The 22851-nt window shown below is 38.4% G+C and overlaps 1 protein-coding gene and 1 long non-coding RNA gene across 2 annotated transcripts; one reads left to right on the top strand and one right to left on the bottom strand.

Annotated features, from left to right (window-relative positions):
• The first annotated feature begins 16112 nt into the window (after positions 1-16112).
• LOC147483751 (uncharacterized) lies at positions 16113-17416 on the top strand. Its single transcript, XR_015205609.1, has 3 exons — positions 16113-16303; positions 16388-16665; positions 17116-17416. It is a non-coding gene; the product is annotated as an uncharacterized LOC147483751 (long non-coding RNA).
• A 1727-nt stretch (positions 17417-19143) lies between these two features.
• Positions 19144-20781, bottom strand: LOC147483750 (uncharacterized). Its single transcript, XM_086579634.1, has 5 exons — positions 20180-20781; positions 19893-20037; positions 19562-19690; positions 19280-19287; positions 19144-19165 (listed from the first exon to the last, which is right to left on the bottom strand). The coding sequence occupies exons 1-5, from the start codon at positions 20779-20781 to the stop codon at positions 19144-19146; spliced, it is 906 nt and encodes a 301-aa protein (XP_086435760.1).
• Between the last annotated feature and the right edge of the window lie 2070 nt (positions 20782-22851).

The following is a 22851-nucleotide window of genomic DNA, read 5'->3' as shown; positions in this document are numbered from 1 at the left end:
CAGTCAACTGATCACCGAGTTGAACCAAAGGCTCGACAAAAATGCGGTTAAGAAAGATTCCACCCAGATAGTGCAAAAGATGTTGAAAATCTACCGCAAGATCTCCATTTTCTTCAGCCGAAGTACTTCACAAAGTCTCTCCTCCGGACTTTGTCCAACCACGCTTCCGATGTATGATGGTCGCACATGCCCAGGCCAGCATATAGCACGATATGCTCAAAGTCTTGCACTCTACAGCGCACCAGAGTTCGACCATCTTCGTTGCAGACTATTTCCGGCGAGTCTAAAAGATGGCCCACTCGATTGGTTCTTCTCCCTCGAGGCAGACTCCATAACAACTTCAACAAACTCCACCGACTGCTCGCAAGCCAAGACGCATACCAAAACAGACGTAAGAAGGGTGATCTCAATTCACTCTTCCAGCTCGCTCTTGGCAAGGAGGAAACCTACAGCTCCTTCCTAAGCCGGTTCAAAACAGAACTCTTGGACATGGAGAGCGGCCTCAAAGAATCATTTGCCGCAGTGGCTTTCACAACCGCACCGCGACCCGCGAACACCGACCTAACCGGATCATCGCCCCGAAAGACCAAATGTAAACGCCGCCGAAATGGTATTTCGAGTAGATAAATACATCAAGCTGCAGGAGGGTCTGCAAAAGCAGAACCAAGAAGAAGAAGAAATAGAAGAAGGAGAGGTTTACGAGGTAGCATCATCCTCTAGGAAACGACCCCGACAACAAGGGCAACCCCCCAAACCCAAACCAAGAAATGATCGAGAATTCGGCCAGGCTCACCAGATCTCCTAGTTACATACTAGAGAAGATCAAGCGAAATTTACTTTTACCGACCCGAGATCGCAACGGCAGATCGCCCCGACCAACAGCCCTACTCGCTGTTCCATCGTGCCAATTGCCATGAGACCGACGTGATATCTTTGGGGGCTCAAGCATTATTTGCAAGACTCCGGTCGGCCGGGCATCAAGCAAGATTACAATATATGACGGCGAATTCGCGACAAACTCATGGCCCGCAGAATCACGGCAGTCCCCACCCCGACGGAGCGACCTGCGGTCTCAAAGTCGCCTTCATAGCGAGGACGTTCCAGAACGCGTCCGTCAAGATCGCCGTCGCCATCAAGAGGTCGCGAGCACGCATGTAACCATCCACATGATCACACCCGTGACGATTCCGCCTCGAGTTTGCGGGGAAAAAAGGCGCTCGGTGCCCTCCATGAAGTGTACAACTTTTCGTCACAAGCCGCACCCGCCCACGCAGCTTCGTATGCAAACACGGAGACATCACCTTCTCGAGGCCGACCTTCAACAAGGTTTGCCTCCCCGCGATAACGACGCACTCGCGGGTCCACATCAAAATCGGTGACTGGACCGGCCAAGCGAAGTTTTGATCGATCCCGCAGCTCTTGCGATATTTTGTTCTACCACACGATCCAAGAGATGAACTTGCCGGTCGGTCTTCATAGACCCCATCGCACCCTCTTTCGGATTCAATGGCTCCAGGGTCGATCCAATAGGAGACATCATACTCCCCGCCTCTCAAATGGCTTCCGTGGAAGACAAAGGTCACCTTCAACACGCATTTCAGCGTTCTAGATACCAAGTCGTCCTACAACGCCATTCTAGGACGACGGTGGATACATCAGATGCAGGCCGTACCGTCCACGTTGTAACAAGTCATCCATTTTCCTGGCCCAAGGGGAATGATGGAACTTCAAGCAAACCACCGAGGCCCATCATTGTAACCAGATCATCGCAGCAAACAAGACCGCTGAACCTCCTATCGCCGTCAGCAACGAGCCCACCAGCTATACAATGGCCAAAGACTTAGTGGCTGAAGTGAGAGCCAGCGCACCAAAACAGAACGCTGGGGGCTCTAACAAGAACTTCCGCTCACCAGCCCCGATCCCAACCACTACCAAAGCGCCAGACGTATCGCCAGAAGGTAAACCCATGAGGTCGCCCTAGTGGCGAACGTCACATGCAAACAAAGTCTCGAAGTTCCCGCACCACCACCCCCCATACAACCAGCTGGAGTTGCAAATGAACTACCCCAGCCATTGTCACGGCAACAGCAAGATCCACTTCGACCTCGTTGTCGTGAACCACGTAAGACGCTCCAGTTCCTAATACGACCACTCCAACCAGTTATCGGACCAGCCCAAAGATTGGCAAAGAGCAATCCTCCAAATGAGCACTCGTAACGCGGGGAACCAAACACCGACTCCGGAAAAAGCGCAAAGTGAATTGGGAAACGTAGATCTACCACTAAACTCGCTTATATGTCGGGCTAACCTCGACCCCACACTTAAAGCTCATCTTATAAATTTTTCTCATCCATGAATAAAGATGTGTTCGCTTGGTCGATATCGACGCGTGCTCGGCATAGACCTAACGTGGCATGCCACCGGTTAAACGTCAATCCCGGTGCCAAACCAATTCGACAAATGACCTAGGAGATCACATTACGCTTTCAAAAAGCAATCAACGATGAGGTAGATAAACTCAAACAAGTAGGCTTCATCCGAAGGTCGATTACCCGGAGCGGGTCGCAAACATAGTAGCAATCCAAAAAGAATGGTACACCCGGCGCGTGGCCGACTTCACCAACGCCAACCAAGAAACTCCAAAAGACAAACTTCCACTACCCGAACCGACCAACTAGTCGACCAGGACTTGCGGGCACGAGCTACTCTCATTCATGGATGCATATAGTGGGTACAACCAAATACCACTTGGTCAAGAAGATCGAGAAGACCTCATTCACCACTGAGTAATGAATTTATTGTTACAACGTTCTCCCATTCGGATTAAAAAATGCAGGGGCGACATATCAACGACTTGTAACTGACATGTTCTAGGACATGTTAGGAGATACCATGGAGGTCTACATCGACGATATGGTTGTCAAAAGCAAGAAAGCAGCGACCACCTCTCACTCACCTCGAAAGCAGCGTTCTCCAAACTACGCATTTAACCGAATGAAGCCGAACCCGAGAAGTGTCTTTTTTCGAGCGTCATCCGAAAATTTCTCGGTTATCGTGTCTCGCAGCGAGGTATCGGCAAATCCGCACTTCAAATTGCCTCCTCATGCCCGACCAAGCAAAACAAAGAAACAGATACAAAAGTTGTCGTATGGTCGCGGCACTCAACCAATTCATATCGAGAGCATCGACAAATGCCGATCGCTTCTTCTGATACTAAAGAAAGGCGAAAGCAGTTTTCATGGAACGATCAATGCCACCAAGCATTCTCCACTCTTAAGGAATACCGACAACACCCCCGCCTTAGCTAAAGCCGACAGACGGAGAAACTCGGCCTTTATCTAGCAAGATCGGATTTCGCCATCGGGCCTCGGTCCTATTCAAAGAAGAACACCCTTCGGAAAAGCCGATCTACTTCACAAGTAAGACACTCACCCAAATAGAGAGAAATTACTCCCACATAGAGAGAGCGATCCCTTGCTTTGTTATACTCGCACGACGAAAATTCAGACCTTACTTTCAAGCTCATCCAATCAAAGTACTCAGCGATCTCCCGTTGAAGAGGATCCTTCACAAAGAAAATAAGACCACTAGGATGGAAATATGGGCAGAAGAACTGGGCGAGCACCACATGGACTTCGTCCTCCGCACGTCGCAGAAGGGTCAGGTCGTCGCAGATTTCCTAGCAGATTTTCCAGTCGACGACCCCAATTGGGAATCAGAAACAGAGGTCGCACCCACCAAAGCGAACATAAAAACAGTCTGGTCCCTCTACGTCGATGGTTCCAACAACCCAGGCGGCAGTGGTATCGAAATCGTTTTAGTTTCCCCCGAGGGAACTATGGTAGAGAAAGCAGTCCGCATCAACTTCGCAACTTCTAATAACGAAGCGGAGTACGAAGCACTAATAATGGGAATGCGTGCGGCAATCCAGCTCGGTGTAAAGGAGATCCAAATCTTTAGTGACTCGCAACTGGTCGTTCGCCAGGTCGCAAAAGAGTACACTACCAGTGAAGGTAACCTTTCCAAGTACCTTCAAGTTGTTAATGATTTGCTTCCTTCCTTTAGCAGAGCTACGATACACCATTCTTTGCGTGACGAGAACCGTCACGCAGATAGCTTAGCATACACTCGCATTAATCAATTGTGCCCCCTGAGACAATCGACCATTGAAGTGGTCGATCGACCAGCTTACCAAGCGACCATGTCTTGGCAATCAATTGCGCCCACTCTCAAGATCGATGAGTCAAACATGGATGCAGCCTATTATACAAGATATTCTAACACGCACCCTTCTAGATGAGCGTTCCAAAGCCAGAAAGGTCCCTCACCAGGCACGTAGCTATTGTTTGTTAAATGACAGGTTATTCCGCAAGTCCGCAGGAGGACCTCATCTGAGGTGCATTAGTCCAGAGCAAGGTCAGTTAATTTTCGCCGAGATCCATGAAGGAGAGTGTGGCAATCATGCCGGAGGTCGCTCATTGGCCCACAAAGCGATCTCCCAAGGATACTTCGCCTCGTATGCGGATCGATGCCAAGTCAGATGTCCTCAAGTGTGTCAAATGTCAAACATTTGTCATGAACATCATCCAACCGACCCGCGAATTGATCAACATCATCGAGCGAGCCCTCGGCCGCTCCACATGTGGGGTATGGACATTATGGGACCATTCATCCCTCGGAAGCACCACTTCCGACTTCGTCCTTGCTGCCACAGATTATTTCACTAAAGTGGGTCGGCAATTCCGTTGGCCCACGCCAAAGAATCACATGTCGAATTTCATTTGGACTCATATCATCACCCGGTTTGGCCTACCACACACAATCGGGTGATGGACAATGGCTCCCGGTTCAAAGGCAAAACGACCAAAGAATTTCTCGCCAAGTGGAAGATCGCTCATGCCTTCTACTCCAAGATGCGCCCAAAACAATGGACAAGCAGAGGCCAGCAACAAAGCCATTCTAGAGAATCTGAAGAAAAAGATTGAAAAGAAGAAGAGCCAATGGCCAAATCAGCTCGAGAACATACTATGGGCTCATCGCACTATAGCTCGCTCCAGCACCGGCGAATCACCATTTTCCCTATGTTATGGTACAGAAGCTGTCATCCCCACCGAGCTGACAATCACGGCAACCCGATCTGAGCTTGTCGAGTCAGGCCTGAATGACTCAGTCTTAGCTCGAGAGGTCGACCTCCTTGAGGAACGGCGTGATCTAGCAGCCATCCGAGTAGCATTCTACCAACAAGTCCTAAAGCGATCCTACAACAAATGAGTACATCCTCGATCTTTTCAACCCGGTGATCTCGTGTTGAAGAAAACTCAAGATGACTCTAAACTAGCACCAACGTGGGAGGCCCTTACATAATAGAACGTGTCGCAAGCAATGGAGCCGTATTGATTAAAACCCGTGAAGGGAAGTTCGCCACGACCTTGGAACACATACTTACTAAAAACAGTTTTACCAAGAGTAGCATTAGGTATTGTAATTCATGTCCACATGTACTACAAGCTCAAGTGTAAAACTAACAAGATTGTTATCATAAACTGCTAAGCCATTGGCACCACAAGCATCACACATACGCCCTCAGGGGCTACATACGCCTGGCTTGCGCGACGCTCTTAGGAGCTTACAAAGATCGCTTCTCCCAATCTCGCTAAGTTGAGGACCTATACTCCTAGGATCAACTACGCCGGGACGCCTCGAGATAAAACGCCCTCGGGGCTATACATGCTCTCATGCGCGCGTAACGCTCGAGCCTCCCAGAGCCTACAAATCCTCTCCGAATCTCGCTAAGTTGAGGACCTATACTCCCAATCACAGCTTTCTTCGACGTATTCCCACTCAAGTTACCCCGCGCTCGGGCCTTCTGTTCTACTCTTTTTTCCTGGATGGCAGGTCCTCCACGCTCTTCAAAGAAATGCGCAACTTCTGGTAGCTTAGCCTTTTTTTCCTCCCGCGACAAACAAGCTTAACTTCGATCAATTTGTCGACTTGACTCCTTTTCGTGCGGATATCCGTGCATAACCAACAAGACAACAAATTCAAAGAAAAGTTCTACAAAATCAAGATAGCCTAATCAGCCAACGCTAACGCTTCCACCCACCATGAAGTTGCATACTTTATGGTTCACACCGAACCCGTAGCCGCACAAGAGCGTCCCCAAGGAGCAAATGGTCGCTTGTCCCACGACTCGCTACTCTTTTACCGGCCCGTAACGCCCGACAACAGAGCTCGTGGTTTGCAAGCTAAAGTTCAGCTGACCTAGATCGCTTTACGGTAGTGCTTTCAATTACATCAAATGACCTCGATCCGTACTCACCAATCGGGCGCTCAAGAGATCAAAACCTTAAATAGTCGCCAATGGTTCCCCCACAAACTGAAAACAGCGCTTGCCACGGGCCGTTCGGAACTCGCAAACGAGCTTGGAGAATCGGTATCGCCATGTATACCGGTGTCCCCTCACAGATGATCACCCCATTATGTGGAGGGGTATACCTCTCGCTAAAACCGTGAGCGTTCGATCAAGCTCATGGATCTCCGATAAACATGGTTATCCCATATTTCTTTCTCTCGATATGGGAACTTCTAGCAAAGATATCTATCCCAAAATTTCTAAAGGGCGCGGACCGCTAGAAGACGACGACCCCCACCGCGACCAAGTTAGCTTCAAAGAGCTCATACGATCGAGCCACATCTTCCTCATCGCCAAATTTCACCGCCCGCGCCTTCATCATCACTCTCACCCATCCCACACACAGACTCATCTTTCTCATCACCGTCGTCATCCCAACCAAGAGACACTTCACGAACCTCATTAGATCAAGTGTCATCGGAGTCAGACATTTTCTCTTCTAAACCTAACAAATCTAGCTACTAGTATCTAACAGCGTATCCTAACAACTCTAGCACAGAGGCTTAGCACCAAACAAGAAGAAGAGGTTCAAAAATGGCAGAGAACTAACCTGATGGATGATGCGGTAGTGAAGTTCCCCGCTTTACCGCATCGGCAAACCAAATGAAGTTTCAACAGCAAAGTAAAATTTTTAAACAACCGCCCTCCGGTTTCCAAGGCATCATGATTACACCCTAGCCTTAGCCGCCCACGACTTCCAACCAACCGGCTCCGTTTTTCACATCCCGAAAAACGGGCGCCACGTTTTCTTCTCTCATGAATCGCCGTATCCTCGCCACGTCGCGCACACGTCAAACTTTCGCACCCACTAGCTCACATGGTTAACACGAGCCGTTCCTCACAGATCATTGGAGATTTCCACCTCTCACATAGTCCACGCCAAGACTACCGATCTCTCTCACAAGTCGCTATCACAACCCCATCGAGAGGGGGCGCGGTAGGGGAGTGATATTCTATCCAACACGCTTTTAACATGGTGGAAATAACACATCGACCTATGTACACAGGTCGCACTCACGAGCCAGTAGAACGCTACAGACAGATCGCAATATCATGCGAACTACGCTAGGAAGTGACACAGACCCCCTATCCATAAGCAATCATGACTAAAGATGTACTTGTACATATCGACCGTCGTACCACCGGGTCATGGCCGCAGTTACTTATACAATTTCGCCACTCCACATCATTACATCGACCCATGAGAACGGTTCACACGTGCAATCCTAATCTCCACCCCTCGCTTAGGACATCCTTACACGTGGAGAGCAAGGATACACTCTCAATCTCTATAAATACCTCTCCTATGAACTCACACTGATTCTACTCTCCCACACAAAACCCAAGAGTAAGATACGTGAGGCGCTTCGCTCCTCAAGTCTAACTTCGGTCTCATCCAAAACCTATTTCAAATTCCCCCGAGATGCTTGTAAGATCTATCTATATATACCATTAGATGAAAAGTTAAAAACTGAACACTAATAGTTTTTTGGTGGTTTTACAGAGTTTGCTAGTTGGAACCTGCTTTCACGTTAAATATTTAAGCTGTGTTATTATTTCTAAAAGTCTGAGATCTGCAGGTTTTCTAATACCTTGCGTGTATTGGTTAGGAAAGACTAGAGGCCATGTCCGGGATACAAAGAAACACGTTGGATGAAGAAAATGTTGGTCGTCAATTCACAATCATTGAACTTCCTGAAGTCATTATTGGTCACATCGCCTCATTTCTCTCGATGAGAGACTTGGCTAGGATGAGAGTTGCTTCCAAACTGTGGAGAAACCTGTGCTACACTAGTCCTTTTGTGAGGCTTGACATTGCAACACAACCTGACTAGACGTGCCAACCCTAAGCTGCGTATTAAGGTTAGAAATTTCTACTTTAGTTACTAATAAATGTGGTTGCTCATTTATTTACTTATTATGTATTAAATTTATGACTGTCCAACTTAAAACCGATTCGCAATATGTCAAGACTTTAGATGCCCAACTAGATTTTGGATCCGGGCATATGCCCGGGATCTATTAAATATTTTGTGTGCTGAAAAGGCTTTACAAAATGTCTCACACAAATTTTCGAATCAGAATATATTTTTATTGAAAATAAACCGAAATACGTTAATGAGCATTGATTATGGTGCATAAATACTTGGAAACTAAGGAATCAAATTGAGATAGCCTATTCACTTTGTGGTTTAGGATATTAATCCATAATTTTCAAATAAAATTATGTTAAACTCGATCTAGCTTGTATAATAGTTTTCTTATATTTATAGTGATTTAGCGGCAAATTTTCGAATCAGAATATATTTTTATTGAAAATAAACTGAAATACGTTAATGAGTAGCGATTATGGTACATAAGTACTTGGAAACTAAGTGATCAAATTGAGATAGTCTCTTCACTTTGTGGTTTAGGATATTAATCCGTAATTTTCAAATAGAATTATCTTAAACTCGATCTAGCTTGTATAATAGTTTTCCTAGATTTATGGTGATTTAGCGGCAAATTTTCAAATCATAATATATTTTTATTGAAAATAAACCGAAATACGTTAATGAGTAGCGATTATGGTGCATAAGTACTTGGAAACTAATGGATCAAATTGAGATAGCCTCTTCACTTTGTGGTTTAGGATATTAATCCGTAATTTTCAAATGGAATTATCTTAAACTCGATCTAGCTTAGTTTGTATAATATTTTTATTAGATTTATGGTGATTTAGCGGTAAATCATCACCGCTCGGCTTACGTACTAATGTGTACAAATCACTAAAATAGATTGATTGTTTTCATATCCTCAAAGAATATACTACTCCCACTTGAAAAGATTTATCACATGAACGTGTCCTACGAATGGGTGTCATTATATTAAATTATTATAAAGAATATTAGCAACTATACATAGCTATGAGATATGAAAATTATATTAATTACTCATTTAAATTTCTTGCACCACTCTCTATAAAAAGGAAACATCAAACCTTGATAAAACTCATCGACTTCTTTTTATTGTTAGGTTTAACAATAGAAGTTTGATTGAACTTTTGTGAGAATGTCCAATGTGGTGAAGATAATATTGAAGCTACTTGAATAGCAAGACATTCTCAATCACAATAAAAGAATTGTGATAAACACTACTTAAAATGCAAAACTATATTTGTCGAGACATTTATTCCCCCTACATATAATACAAAAATATTTTAGGGTTATTAGTTCAATGCATTTGCATCAAGTTTCTGATTTTCCATTAATTATTCTTTGAGTTTAGTTTAATGTAGTACGTTGTATCCAGTTTCCAATTTCTCATTAATTATTCTTTGAGGTTAGTTTAATATAGTTGCATCAAGTTTTCGATTTTCCGTTAGTTATCGTTTGAGGTTAGTTCAGTGCAATTGCATCCACTTTATGATTTCCCGTTAGTTATTCATTAAGGTTAATTCAGTACAGTTGCATCCAGTTTTTGATGTTTGGTTAATTAGTATTTGAGATTAGTTCATTGCATTTGTATCTAGGTTCCAATCTCCCGTTAATTACTCTTTGAGGTTAGTTCAATACATCTGCATCTTGTTTCTGATTTCACGTTAATTGTTTTTTTAGGTTAGCTCGATAGTTTACAATTTCTATACAGTTTGCATACATGTAAGAGTCTGTTTTTATAAACTCACTTTCGTTTTAGGTTCCTAATTACTCATGTGAGAAGGCTAAAAAAGCAGATATTTATGCTTTGAGGTCAGTGCGATGTAGTTACATCCGACTTCCGATTTTCCAGTTAACTATTTTTTTTAGGTTATTTCAATGCATTTGCATCCAATTTCTGATTTCCCGTTAGTTAATCCCTAATTTTAGTTTAATGCAGTTGCATCTAGTTTTTAATTTTTCATTAATTATTCTTGGAGGTTAGTTCAATGCAGTTGCATCCAATTTCCGATTTTATGTTAATTGTTCTTTGAGGTTAGTTCAATGAACTTGCATCAAGTTTTCAATTTCCCATTAATTATTTTTTGAGGTTAGTTCAATGCAGTTACATCAAATTTATAATTCTCCGTTAATTATTCATTTAGGTTAGTTCAGTGCAGTTTCATCCATTTTTTAATGTTTCATTAATTAGTCTTTGAGATTAGTTCGTTACATTTGGATCTAGTTTCAGATTTTCCGTTAATAACTCTTTAAGGTTAGTTCAATACATTTGCATCTAGTTTCTGATTATTTATGCTTTGAGGTTAGCTCAATGCAATTATATCCGATTTTTTATTTCCCGTTAATTATCCTTTGAGATTATTTCAATACATTTGCATTTAGATTCTGATTTCCCACCAATTATTCTATGAGTTTAGTTCAATGCAGTTGCATTCGGTTTTTGATTTTATGTTAATTATTTTTTGAGTTTAGTTTAATGCATTTGCATCTAGTTTTTGATTTCTCATTAATTAATTATCTCAGGTTTGTTTGATGCATTTGCATACCGTTTCCAATTTCCCGTTAAATATTTTTCAAGGATTTGCATCCAATTTATAATTTTATGTTAGTTATTATCTGACGTTAGTTTAATGCAATTGCATCCAGTTTCTGATTTCTAGTTAATTACTTTTTGAGTTTAGTTTATTGCATTTGCATAAAATTTTTGATTTCCCATTAATTACTTTTTGAGCTCAGTTATGTATTTGAATCCAGTTTCCGATTTTCTTTTAATTATCCAATGTGGTGTGTAATACCAACTTCTACTGATCCATCTGTAGTGTCCTTGCAAACATGATATAAAAAATAAATTATATTTGATTTCCTATGTGGGATCATCGAAGATTATCCAGTTCCTGATTTTCCATTAATTATTCTTTAAATTATGCATGACTCACTATGTGGAATCTTCAAAGATTATCTACGATAGGGTGTTGTTATATTAATTATTCTTAAAAATATTTGCAAATATGCAGAACTATTATATATTAATAGTATATTGATTACTCAACCAAATTTCTTATAACGTGAAAACCTCACTCTCCATTAAAAAAAAAATAACTCACATTTGATAAAACCCTTCAACTTCATTTTGTTGTTTAATAATAGAAGTTTGATTGAAGTTTTGTAAGATTGCTTAATAAGGTGAAGTTCATATATATTGAAGTTACTTGAATAGCAAGGAGTTCCCAATCATATGGAAAGAGATAAGATATATATCATTTTAAATACAAAATTATACTTATCGAGACATTCCCACAACATATAACCCAACTATGTTTTGAAGCCGGTTAGTTCAATGCATTTGCTTATAGTTTATGATTTTTCGTTATTTATATTTTGAGGTTAGTTCAATGCAGTTGCATCCAATTTCCAATTCCCATTATTTATTTTTTGAGATCAGTTCTATGCAGTTGCATCCAGTTAGTTTATGATTTCTCGTTGATTATTCTTTTCGGTTTGTTCAATACATTTGCATCTAATTTGCAATTTCATGTTAATTGTTCTTTGAGGTAAGTGCAATGCATTTGCATCTAGTTTTTGATTTCCCGTTAATTATTCTGTGAGATTAGTTTAATGCATTTGCATCCAGTTTTCGATTTCTCATTTATTATTTGATAAAGTTGCATTTGCATCTAGTCTCCGATTTCTCGTTAATTATTGTTTGAGATTAGTTCAATGAATTTGCATCCAGTTTTCGATTTACCGTTAATAATTCTTGAAGTTAGTTTAATGTATTTGCATCCAGTTTATTTTTTGAGATTAGTTCAGTGCAATTACATCCGGTTTCTGATTTTTCGTTAATTATTTTTTAAGATTAGTTCCACGCATTTGCATCATGTTTCAAATTTATAATTAATTTTTCTTTGAAGTTAGTTCAATGCAGTTGCATATAGTTTTCGATTTCCCGTTAATTTAATCTTTGAGGGTTAGCTCAATGCATTTCCATCCAGTTTTCGATTTTCCAACAATTATTATTTTTATGTTAGTTTGATGTATTTGCATCCAAATTTTGATTTTTCGTTAATTATTCTTTGATGTTAGTTTAATGCAGTTGTATCCATATTCCAATTTTCTATTAATTAATTTTTAAGATTAGTTTAATGCTTGCATTTGCATTCAGTTTTCGATTTCCCGTTAAATATTATTTGAGGTTAGTTCGATGCATTTGCATCCAATTTTCGGTTCCCCATTAATTGTTTTTTGACGTTAGTTTCATTTAGTATTATATATTTTATAAAATATTTGTCATTATTGTTTTGCCATTATTTATTATTTTTTTTTTCTATTTTCTATTATATATTTTATGATGTCGTGTTAAGGATATATTTGAAATAAGTCGGTGCTTTATCATAGACACTAAAATTGTATGATTTGTAATAGAGAATTAGTTTATACAAATCACATATTTTTTAGCAATTTTTTTTTTTATTTGATCAAATATATCAGAATTGGAACACTAAAAGTGTTTGATTCGTAAGAGGAAATTACCTTTTACAAATCACCTATTTTTTAGCCATTTTTTTATTTGATAAAATATATAAGAATTGGAAATAAACTCAAGCTCTTCAAATATAAGAATTATAAATACACTCAAACTCTCCAAAGAGGTTCCATGTATATGAGATTGTAGGTTATTAGAAAAGACTATTTTTCATATAAGAGTGCCACATAAGAAATAGAAAAAATTAACTCTCATATTAGAGTGCCACATAGGAGAGAGAAAATCTTTCATTAGAAGTCTCTACTTTAGTATATAGACTAGATTTTGAGCTCGGGCATACGCCCGAGATCTTTTAGGTATTTTGGGTAAATCGCAATATTCGAACATTGTTTATGCCCTGAAACACTATTAAGATCAAATGTGTTATATGCTCCAATGCGTACTCTATCAATCTATCACATGTGTCCTATGCAGTCTAGATAAGGCATCCATTTCCGGTTGTGGTTTTGGTCTAGCACTTTTTGATGGAAAAAATTTAAATTATATGGCTCTTTCACCGAAGTTTCCTAGGAGTATAAACTACTAAACCCAATGACCCACTACTAACATTACTAACAATTTGCTTCATCTGCATAATCTCTCTCCTCAAATATCATTTTTATAATGTGTGATTCATGTAATGTCGGATTGAGTGGAATAATAACATGTTAAGCAAAAATTAATGAAGAGAACATAATGTCTAGACTATTTTTGAACGTACAATATAATTTTTTTAATTGACTCTTGTGTTGTGTATATTTAAGTAAACAAACAAACTAATAATTGAAACAATGCAAATCTTTAATAATCATCACTAATATTGATGAATTTTTCTTTGTCATCGGTTATGCATTACCAGTGGTGAAGATTAAAAAAAAAAATTAGAAGAGTTAAATGTCAACAATTTATGAAGATCCCAATAGAAGACGTTTATGCATGTTGTCCCATATAAAAGTTTATATCAAAAAGTTCCCAACCCATAAACATTGCTTCTTAAAAAAAAATGTAACCACACCAATTTCCCGTCTTTAATTGTCGGCTGTTATTTTCCAACGGATTAATTCTATCAACGTATTAAATATTTTATGCCCCATCAAGAAAATATATATAAGTCAAGACTCGAGAGAGAGATAAGCGGAGGCAGTATAGAAAGCTTTGCCAATTTGGAGGTCTTTAGGTTTCTGAAGAAGTCAAGAGTTTTAATTGAGAGAGAAGTCTACATGGTGATATTGTAGGGGATATTAGAAAAGGCTAACTCTTATATTAGAGTGCCACCTAGGAGAGAGAAAATTCTCCATTGGAGGTCTCTACTTTAATATATAGATAGTAGATAGTAGATATGGGATTTTTATCTCAACGTGTCGCCTAATGTGTGACGTATCTTGAGCCAAATACGTGCACAAATTATTATCATTATTTTCTTAAAGGTTTTTTAGACATTGGTTCTAGTCTTACTATGATAATTAGACTTTGGTATAGAAATGTTGAAATATTAGGTTTTAGTCCTATTTCTGCTACTTGACCGTTAGTCAACTCAGTTGACTGTAGTCATGCTACTTGCTCTTTTGAAATGGCAAGAATGCCCCTGAACATACGTCTCATGTGCTTACTAGTCTAATTATCATAGTATGCGTAGGACCAATGTATTCATGGGAAATGTTGATTTTGCCACTTGTTGGTCCGTAATTAGATCAATGTGATCTAACAACAACTCAATTTCGGCCCAATAACAAGTAAAATTCCAATAACTTAAACAAACCCATTTTACTTTATGCCTTTTCTTGGACCCGTTTCATCACAATTACAATTGTAAATCAAGACAATCAAACACCGAAAAAGACCAAAGTACACTCTTCCAATTCTCCAACTAAAAACAAACAAGAAACCACCAAACCCATTATCAAAATAAAAAGAATTCCAATTCTCCCATATCAAAAAATAAATAAAAAATGATGAACTCCTATAAATAGACACTACAATACCCGAAACCAAACATTTGATAAATGGGAAATAGCGTTGGAAATGTTATTAAAGTGGCCAGAGAAGCAAAGTAGATCCAATTATGAGACTATCTGATTGAAGATCTCGACTAGCTTGGATTGCTCCAGCATGTGATGCTAGGGCCGGCCCTAAGGCTATGTAGTCTAAGCCTTTGCATAGGGCCCCAAAAATAAAGCAAAACAAAAGGCCCCGTTTAGCTATAAAAACCCCACTATAGTGTTAAAAGCCCAAACAAAAGTCCATTCTCAGATAAAGAAAAAGGAAATAAAGGCCTCATTTGGTGGACCTTGCATTGGGCCCATTGAAACTCAGCGCCGCCCTGTGTGATGCCATATAAGACCTGACATTGAGACCGGCAGAGACCTTGATGTAACCTGAGATCGGTGCTCCTACTCTCCACTCTTCGGGTTATGGGCTTCTCTCACCTTGTTGAGATCGAGGACAGTCTGATCTTGTTCAATTTGATGTTTTTGTTGAAAATGGGCTTGAGTATAGCGGACCCTCTCCCTTTTCTGATTTGATACAATGTGAAAACATATACCTGAAAAATATGTTTGGTGGTTTGGGTTTTGGGGGGTACGGGTCGGTTTTTGGTCTATTTTTCAAATCGGTTTCGGGTTTTGGGTCCAAATGAACACTCCGTATTATCTAGTAAACGTATGAGAGTCACACGCAGGGGTATTATGGACACTAGAATGGTGCACGTGCTATGCACGTTTTTCTATCTCCTCTCATCCTACCATTTCTCTCTCTTCCACGTGTCCATCAAAAGCCCCCAACAACTTTTCTCTCTTTTAGATAGGGGTAAATTAGGTAAATAAATAAAAAATAGAGGGGCAAATAACAAATGACGAAGTAACCAAGAGTTACATAAAAAATTAATAAACTACTGTTGCGGGACTGTAGCTAACAGTCGCGTTCTTTAAAGTATTTTAGATATCACAAAACCAAGCAGCATGACTGCAATCAACTCAGCTGACTGACAGTCAAGTAGTAGAAATAGGACTAAAAACCTAATATTTCGGCATTTCTTGACCAAAATCTAATTACCATAATTAAGACTAGGACCAATGTCTAAAAAACCCTTTTATTAAGAAAGAAAGAAAAACTGGCCAGTCACCTAGGCTCATTTTTTTATTAGAACCTCTAACGAGTGCCTGCATCAAGCCTCTCCAGCATCGCCTAGCGCCTATGATCGCCTGGGCTCACTAGTCTTTTTTTCTTCCCCCTATATGATCTCCTTAGTAGTTTTGGTGTTTTTAAGCATGATATAACTTGTGCAGCCTGTCAAGCAAATCGTGTGGTGATATATCAACAGTACCGTTTTGTAATTTCGAGTTCTTGAAGCTATATATGCATTTCTCAGACTTTGAAATGCAATTCTTAGCATTCCTTCTTGGGAGGTCCCCGCATCTGAAGTATCTCTCTGTTAATCAATCATGCCGCAATGATGTGAGTAATATATATTTAAAAGGATATTCTCTTTTATTGTATTCAGGCTTGCATTTTATTAACAGATACTAATTCTTTTTTCAGTGCACAAATTGTCCCATTTCAAGTGTGTCCAATTCATATTGGAGATCTCAAAATCTGGAATTTATTCATCAGTTGGAGTGTACAGAAATCAGTGTGTGCTGCCCTGGAGAGAATGCCTTTGAATTAATGAAGTATTTGATCTGCAATGGAAGAAAATTGCAATTACTTGTTGTTGGTTACTCAGAAAGAATGTGGGGCCGAGAAAGAGTTGTAGAAAGGGTTCGTAAAATCAAAGAAGAAAGTGGATTCTCCAGAGTAGGACTTTGTTACTGCTCAAGGTATGTAAACCTTCTCTTCGTCCCATCCTCTGTTTTGGTTTTGTCATTTTATTTTGACTCTTTCTCCCTAATTCCATACGTTTCTGAACTTGTCAAAACGTGTTTTTAGAATATTTATTTAAGAAATTTTAAATTTGTCACTAAGGGGTCACAAGAACTAATAAAAATTAAAATCTTATTTTCCCGTGAGGGAGAACTGCATGATTGAGATTGTCTTCACAAATAACCAGTCCTAATTTGTCACACGCACAGATACACATACAATATGCCATATTTAAGATAATGTTTACTTTCTAGCAGAACTTTAGACAATGTCAGGTTTTTATTGAGCTGATTTTTAATGCCTGTTATGATTTTTATCTTCTGTTTTTCTATTCACCTGATGTTTTCAAACTTTTGTACTGGAATGATGTAAAACTAATCCTCCAAATTAAACTTTTCTTTCTGCAGGCCATGAGAGCTTGATCTTCAAGTTGGGAAGCATCTCCTTGGGCAAATACATGGGTCGGTTACCGCAGTTGAGGGAATCGCTTATGATTGTTTTAGTTGTAAATTCTCAGTTTTTGCTCTGCTTTTTTACATAAGATACAACTTAGGTTTACACTGGTTGTTGGAGCTTGCATTTGCGGTACTTTGTGATCAAGCTTGACTGAATATTTGGTCTGAGTCTATATGCGGCCATGGACGTGCTTGCACGTGATCCTTGTGTTGATAATTGTCACATTAATATAGGCAATTACTTTTTTAGCAATCGCGTTTTCTCAAATATTGCATAGTGCATTTTTCTTTCTAAAGGTTTTGTTTTACTCTGTACTTCATGAGTTGTACAAGATCTTTTTATAATTTTAACTTCCACGAGTTGCTGAAATTTCAACTTTCATGCATTTTATAGTGTGACTTGAGGGAAAAGTTCGATGCTGTGTTTGGCTCATTCAATTTTCAGTCTGTGGAATAAGCTATCGGCGTCTGATCTTATTTACCGTTCTGTTGGCGGATTGCCAGATTCGCACTCTCAAATAATCTCAGTTTGGTCCTCTGACTTTAAAAAACACATTATTAACTCTCGAAATCTAAACCTTCTTAGCGCGCTGCATGAGAATTGAGTGTCTCTGTTTCACAAGTAATTAACCTATGCCATTTGCTTAATGGATTTCGAAGAAGGGGATATACTCGTACACATTCAGTTGAATGATCTTCAACCTATACCTGATATTGGAGTCGATGAGCATGAATCCATGTATGAAAACTTAATATGTTGTGCACTTATTATCCAAAAAAAAAATGTTGTGCACTAATGCTTGATATAATTGCCAAACTCGGAGCGAATTTATGAGGCGCTCTTCATCAAAAAGAAAGAAATGACTGTATGAGGCGCTCAGGGCGTGGCCCTGGTCCTACTCCTCAGTCCTCTTCTCCTCTCCAAGTATAATCATACTTCATTTTCATGCATCCATTCTAAACAAAGTACATATTTCAAGGAGATAACACCACGAATTCATGATCATCACTGCATTAGCAGATTAGGAACGTCCCTTGAAGGCTTGAACTAGGCCCAAGAAATTATTTTCAAGTTTATTTTCAGCTCTTTTGTGTATTGTAAAAGTGTCAATGTATTAACAGAGAGTGCAATAGTGATGCTCATGATCTCGCTCATTGGGCTAAACATCAGAAGACTTGAGCAGGTTACCTAATACTTTTTTAACTGGAATCGTATCCCATTATTCTTATGAACTAGTTAGTGTGTACTCGCGTTCATCTCGTGTGGTTTTTGTGTATGAGTTTATTCTTCTCGGCAATTATATATTTTTTTTCTCGATATTTTTTCCATTTAATTTGGTTTTGATGTACATTTTTTTTTCTTCGATAAACTGTTTTGATGTACATAAGATGATAAGAATTTGATGGTGCATTATTAGAGTTTAGAGGTTGGGCTGGACACCAGGACCGGGAGAGTTGGACGCAGGGCCGGCTCAAGGGTGGATGTGGCCTTAGGCAACGATCCAAAGTGAGGCCTTTTTTTCGAAGTTCATTGGCAAGTTTTTTTTTTGATTCCAACATTTCATATCCAATTCATACAAACACCATAAATCAATCATAATAAGCTGATTTCACAGTCTCAATACATTCACAAATAATTCCAATAAAAGACAAGTATTGATGAGCAATAGCTTGAAAGAATGAAGCAGCAACAAGCTCAGCTAGACATATGCTTTATATTTCTAACAATCAAAGCACATAAAAACAACAAACTACCCCTTGATCTCGTCTGGCCCATCATCCCACATGTCAGAGGTCCACAAAGTGAGGTTATCTCTCAAGAGCTGCATAATTAAAGTGTTGTCCTTGTATGACTCCTCCCTAGGGTATCCAGCTCTGCAATTGCTTCTTTACGTTCAACACCAATTTTAAACTCAACGAGATAACGATGGTAATCACCCATCATTTTGAGATAAAAGACTTTCGAATCATTTAAAAGTCTCAACATACAACAACAACACAACTGCAAAATGGAAAAAATAAACATATCATAGCACTAGTAGTAAAACAGAAGAGGGAAATAAATATGAACCAACCCAAGCAAATCAAGGCATCATTTAAAGTTTATTTTTCTCACCTTTTGAGCTGCAAAGACATCAATTAAATTATCATAGTCAAGTTTTTCAAACATATTCTTTTCAATAGATAACATAGCTAAACCATTAAGTCTTTCTTGTGACATAGTGGATCTCAAGTAAGATTTTATCAATTTTAGTTTTGAAAAGCTCCTTTCACCAGAAGCAACAGTTACGGGTATCGTCAATAATATTCTATATGCTATGCAATCATTCGGAAAACAATTAATTCTTTGAAAAAAACTTAAAGTCTCAATGGGCAAATTAATTTTAGTTTGTAAAACCTCTTTCGCAATGTTTAACTCATGAAACAAATCTAGGCCATTAATATCAGAAACCATATCATGTCTTAAAGAACTTTCAAGATTTAGACAATATTTTTTCAAACTAGTCTCATCCAATGCTTTCAACTTCTTTAAATCATACAAAAAACCAAATACATCTTCATACATTTGAAATTGTTCAAACCTAGTTTCAATGGAAGAAAGAGCTCGATCAATTATATATAGAAAAAAAATCAATTCTAAAAGCTTCTTCTGCTGATTTTGTTGCATCATCATTGTCATTTTCATCAAATTGTTTTTTCCTACGAATCTTACGCTTTTCACGAAATACATGTTCTACTTCCATTTCAAGTGCAATCTCTTTAGCTGAAATCATAGCAGAAGTAAAACCATTTTCCCTATATTTTTCAAAAAATGAAATAAGACCCTTTAACTGAGCTATAGTAATATCAATTTGCATGTCTTTAGATTGCAAGCTTTTCGAAACAGAATTAACAGCAAATAATATAATACCAAATGATCATGCCCAATAAAAACTCAAAGTTTTCAAGTTCATAAGTTGCTAGACACTCAACTTCACTTTTTGTTTTAGGATCTTCACTAGTTTTTGCTAATTACAATAAAGCATTTCTTAACTGAGGAGCTTGGTATTTTATTGCTTTAACACTATTAACACGACTTTCCCATCGTGTTGGAGACCATGACTTAAGTGTGAAGCCTGGTACATTGTCTTTTCCTAAATTTTCTTCTAAGATTTTCCAACGCTTTGTCGAAGAAGAGAAACTTGTATAAATACGTTGCACAACTCCGAAAAATGAAATTGCTTTTGGACAAGAGTTACCCATATCATAAAGCACTAGATTAAGACTGTGACAACCACAAGGCGTATACAATGCTCTAGGATTTACTTCTAATAGTCTTTTTTGTACTCCTCGTTCTTTCCCTTTCATATTAGCTCCATTATCATAGCCTTGCCCTCTTACATCATTAATATCGAGCTCAAGATTCTTTATTGCATTTGTAAGTTCATCAAAAAGTCTTTTCCCTGATGTATCATCTACGATTAAAAATTCTAAAAAGTGTTCTTCAACTTTTATCGGGATTGATGAAATATCCACACACCGTAGCACAAGAGACATCTGTTCTTGATGGCTTACATCAAGAGTACAATCAAGGATTACTGAAAAGTACTTTGCTTCCTTAACTTTTTTAACTATCATGGTTTTAACCTCAAGTGCCAATAGACTTATCAATTCATTTTGTATATTGTGACCAAGATAATGAGTATGAATTTCACCATGTTGAAAACTTAATTTAATATGTTCTTTTATTACACGATCAAACTCTGCAATCATTTCAATTATGCCTAAAAAAATTCCATTATTTTCTTCATAAAGCTTCTCGTTTGTACCACGGAAAGCCAAGTTGTTTGTTGCAAGAGTTTTCACTAAGGCAATAATTCTCAATAGCACACCTCTAATGTTGCCTCTCTATTTCAATTTGCTCTTGTACCTTTTTATCAATTGTTTTACCTTTTTTCAATCTCTCTTTTAAATCTGCCCAAGCAATCATACAGTTAACATGTTCCGTATTTAACTCATGTCTTTGGAGACTACTACTAATATTTTTTCAATCTTTACTTCCTTTACTAGCTAATTGACTCATGCTACTGTTAGAACTAAACAATTTGCAACAAAAACAAAACACTTTATCTAAGTCTTTTGAGTAGACAAGCCATGTCCTCTCAAAGGTGCCCCTCGACTATTTGGTTTTTGAGCTAATGTCTCATGGAAAATGCCTAGCATTCTCATTTTAGGATAATTAAAACCGACTCCTCCCTAATTGGAGCTCTTTCAACCAAAAAATCTCTTAAGTTTGTACTAACATTTTCCCAGTGCTTTGGATCATATATATTTGAAGGTCCAAATTCTAAATTGTCATTAAGACCTTCATTTTCTTCACGAATATGTGAACTATGCATTTCATTATCAGTAATATTTTCATCTCCATCAATTTGTTCCGGTCTTTCGTTATTTTCTAATTGTGTTAAATTGCTTGGTGGCTCATTTGCTAACTTTTCAGTAGAACTAGTTGTCACATTTTCTTTAGTTTTAGTGACATACTTAAGAAGAGCCCCTTTTTGCGATTGAATCAATTCTTCCTCTTTTCTCTTTCTTTTGAGTTTGGTATATCCAGAATCAAATTTTCTTGACATACTTACAATAAAAGGACATAAAAAAAAATAAACAAGAGAAAAGAACAAAATCACCTGATTTTTACGAGAAAATTAGCGCCCTTTTAATATTTTTAGTGTGTAACTCTGTCAATATGCGCCAAAATGCAAAACATTTCTGAAATTGACAACAGAGAATAATATGTAAATAATAGATTCATATCAAAAAAGAAATTATCAATTTCACATTAAAGAGTATAAATTGATTACCTTCCAAATACAAAAGTATTAAATACCAATTTGTGAGATTGTGAGAACGGATTTTAAGATATCAATGGTTGGGAGTGAAATATGGAAGTAGTGAGAGAGAGAGTCTGAGAAAAGAGATAATTGATATAGAAATTGGTAAATTTGTCTTTAATTAACTTAGAAGAAGTAGGAAAGGCCATAGAATGTGGAGATTTTGCATTAACCGTGAGATTTTCCATTTTCATTTATTCTTTCCAGTTAAAAGGTCTAACTAGATGAGGACACTCCCACAAAAATTAGACTACTACTACTGCGTTTCTAGCCATCCATTTGTTTATATATAGTTTTGAGATACAAATTATGTAGTGGACCACTAGATATTATTTCCTTTAAACCAATTCAATTCCCGAAATTTAGTGCGGTGGGGAGAATTGAAGAAAACAAATAGACGACATTGTCTTTTTTTGTGTTTTGTTTGCCTTTTAAAAAAATGGTAATATCAAACATGTGCAAGGAGAAACAAGGAAATTTTGAGGCCTTCCAAATTTGAGGCCTTAGGCGGCCGCCTAAGTCGCCTAATGGATGAGCCGGCACTGCTTGGACGGGAAGTGCTGGTTTGGAGTTTGGACATAAATAACGCAACAAATAGCCTTTCAAAAGAAGAAAATATTAGAAGGAGAAAACAGTACTCAAAACATCTCCAACGGCTCTCTGGGTTTAAATTTGAACAGCCCGGAACCTTCATTATCAAGATTCAAGAAATTGTATTTTGTTAGGTTAGTTAAGCTTGATTAGATTAGCAGGAAAAATAATTGTAAACATTATGTTTTCAGGAATGAAAAACATTTTCATTCTTCCTATTCTATTA

Source organism: Coptis chinensis, chromosome 8 (assembly GCF_015680905.1).
Source record: "Coptis chinensis isolate HL-2020 chromosome 8, ASM1568090v1, whole genome shotgun sequence".
Classification (NCBI taxonomy): domain Eukaryota; kingdom Viridiplantae; phylum Streptophyta; class Magnoliopsida; order Ranunculales; family Ranunculaceae; genus Coptis; species Coptis chinensis.
This window is presented reverse-complemented; position numbering and strand designations above follow the sequence as displayed.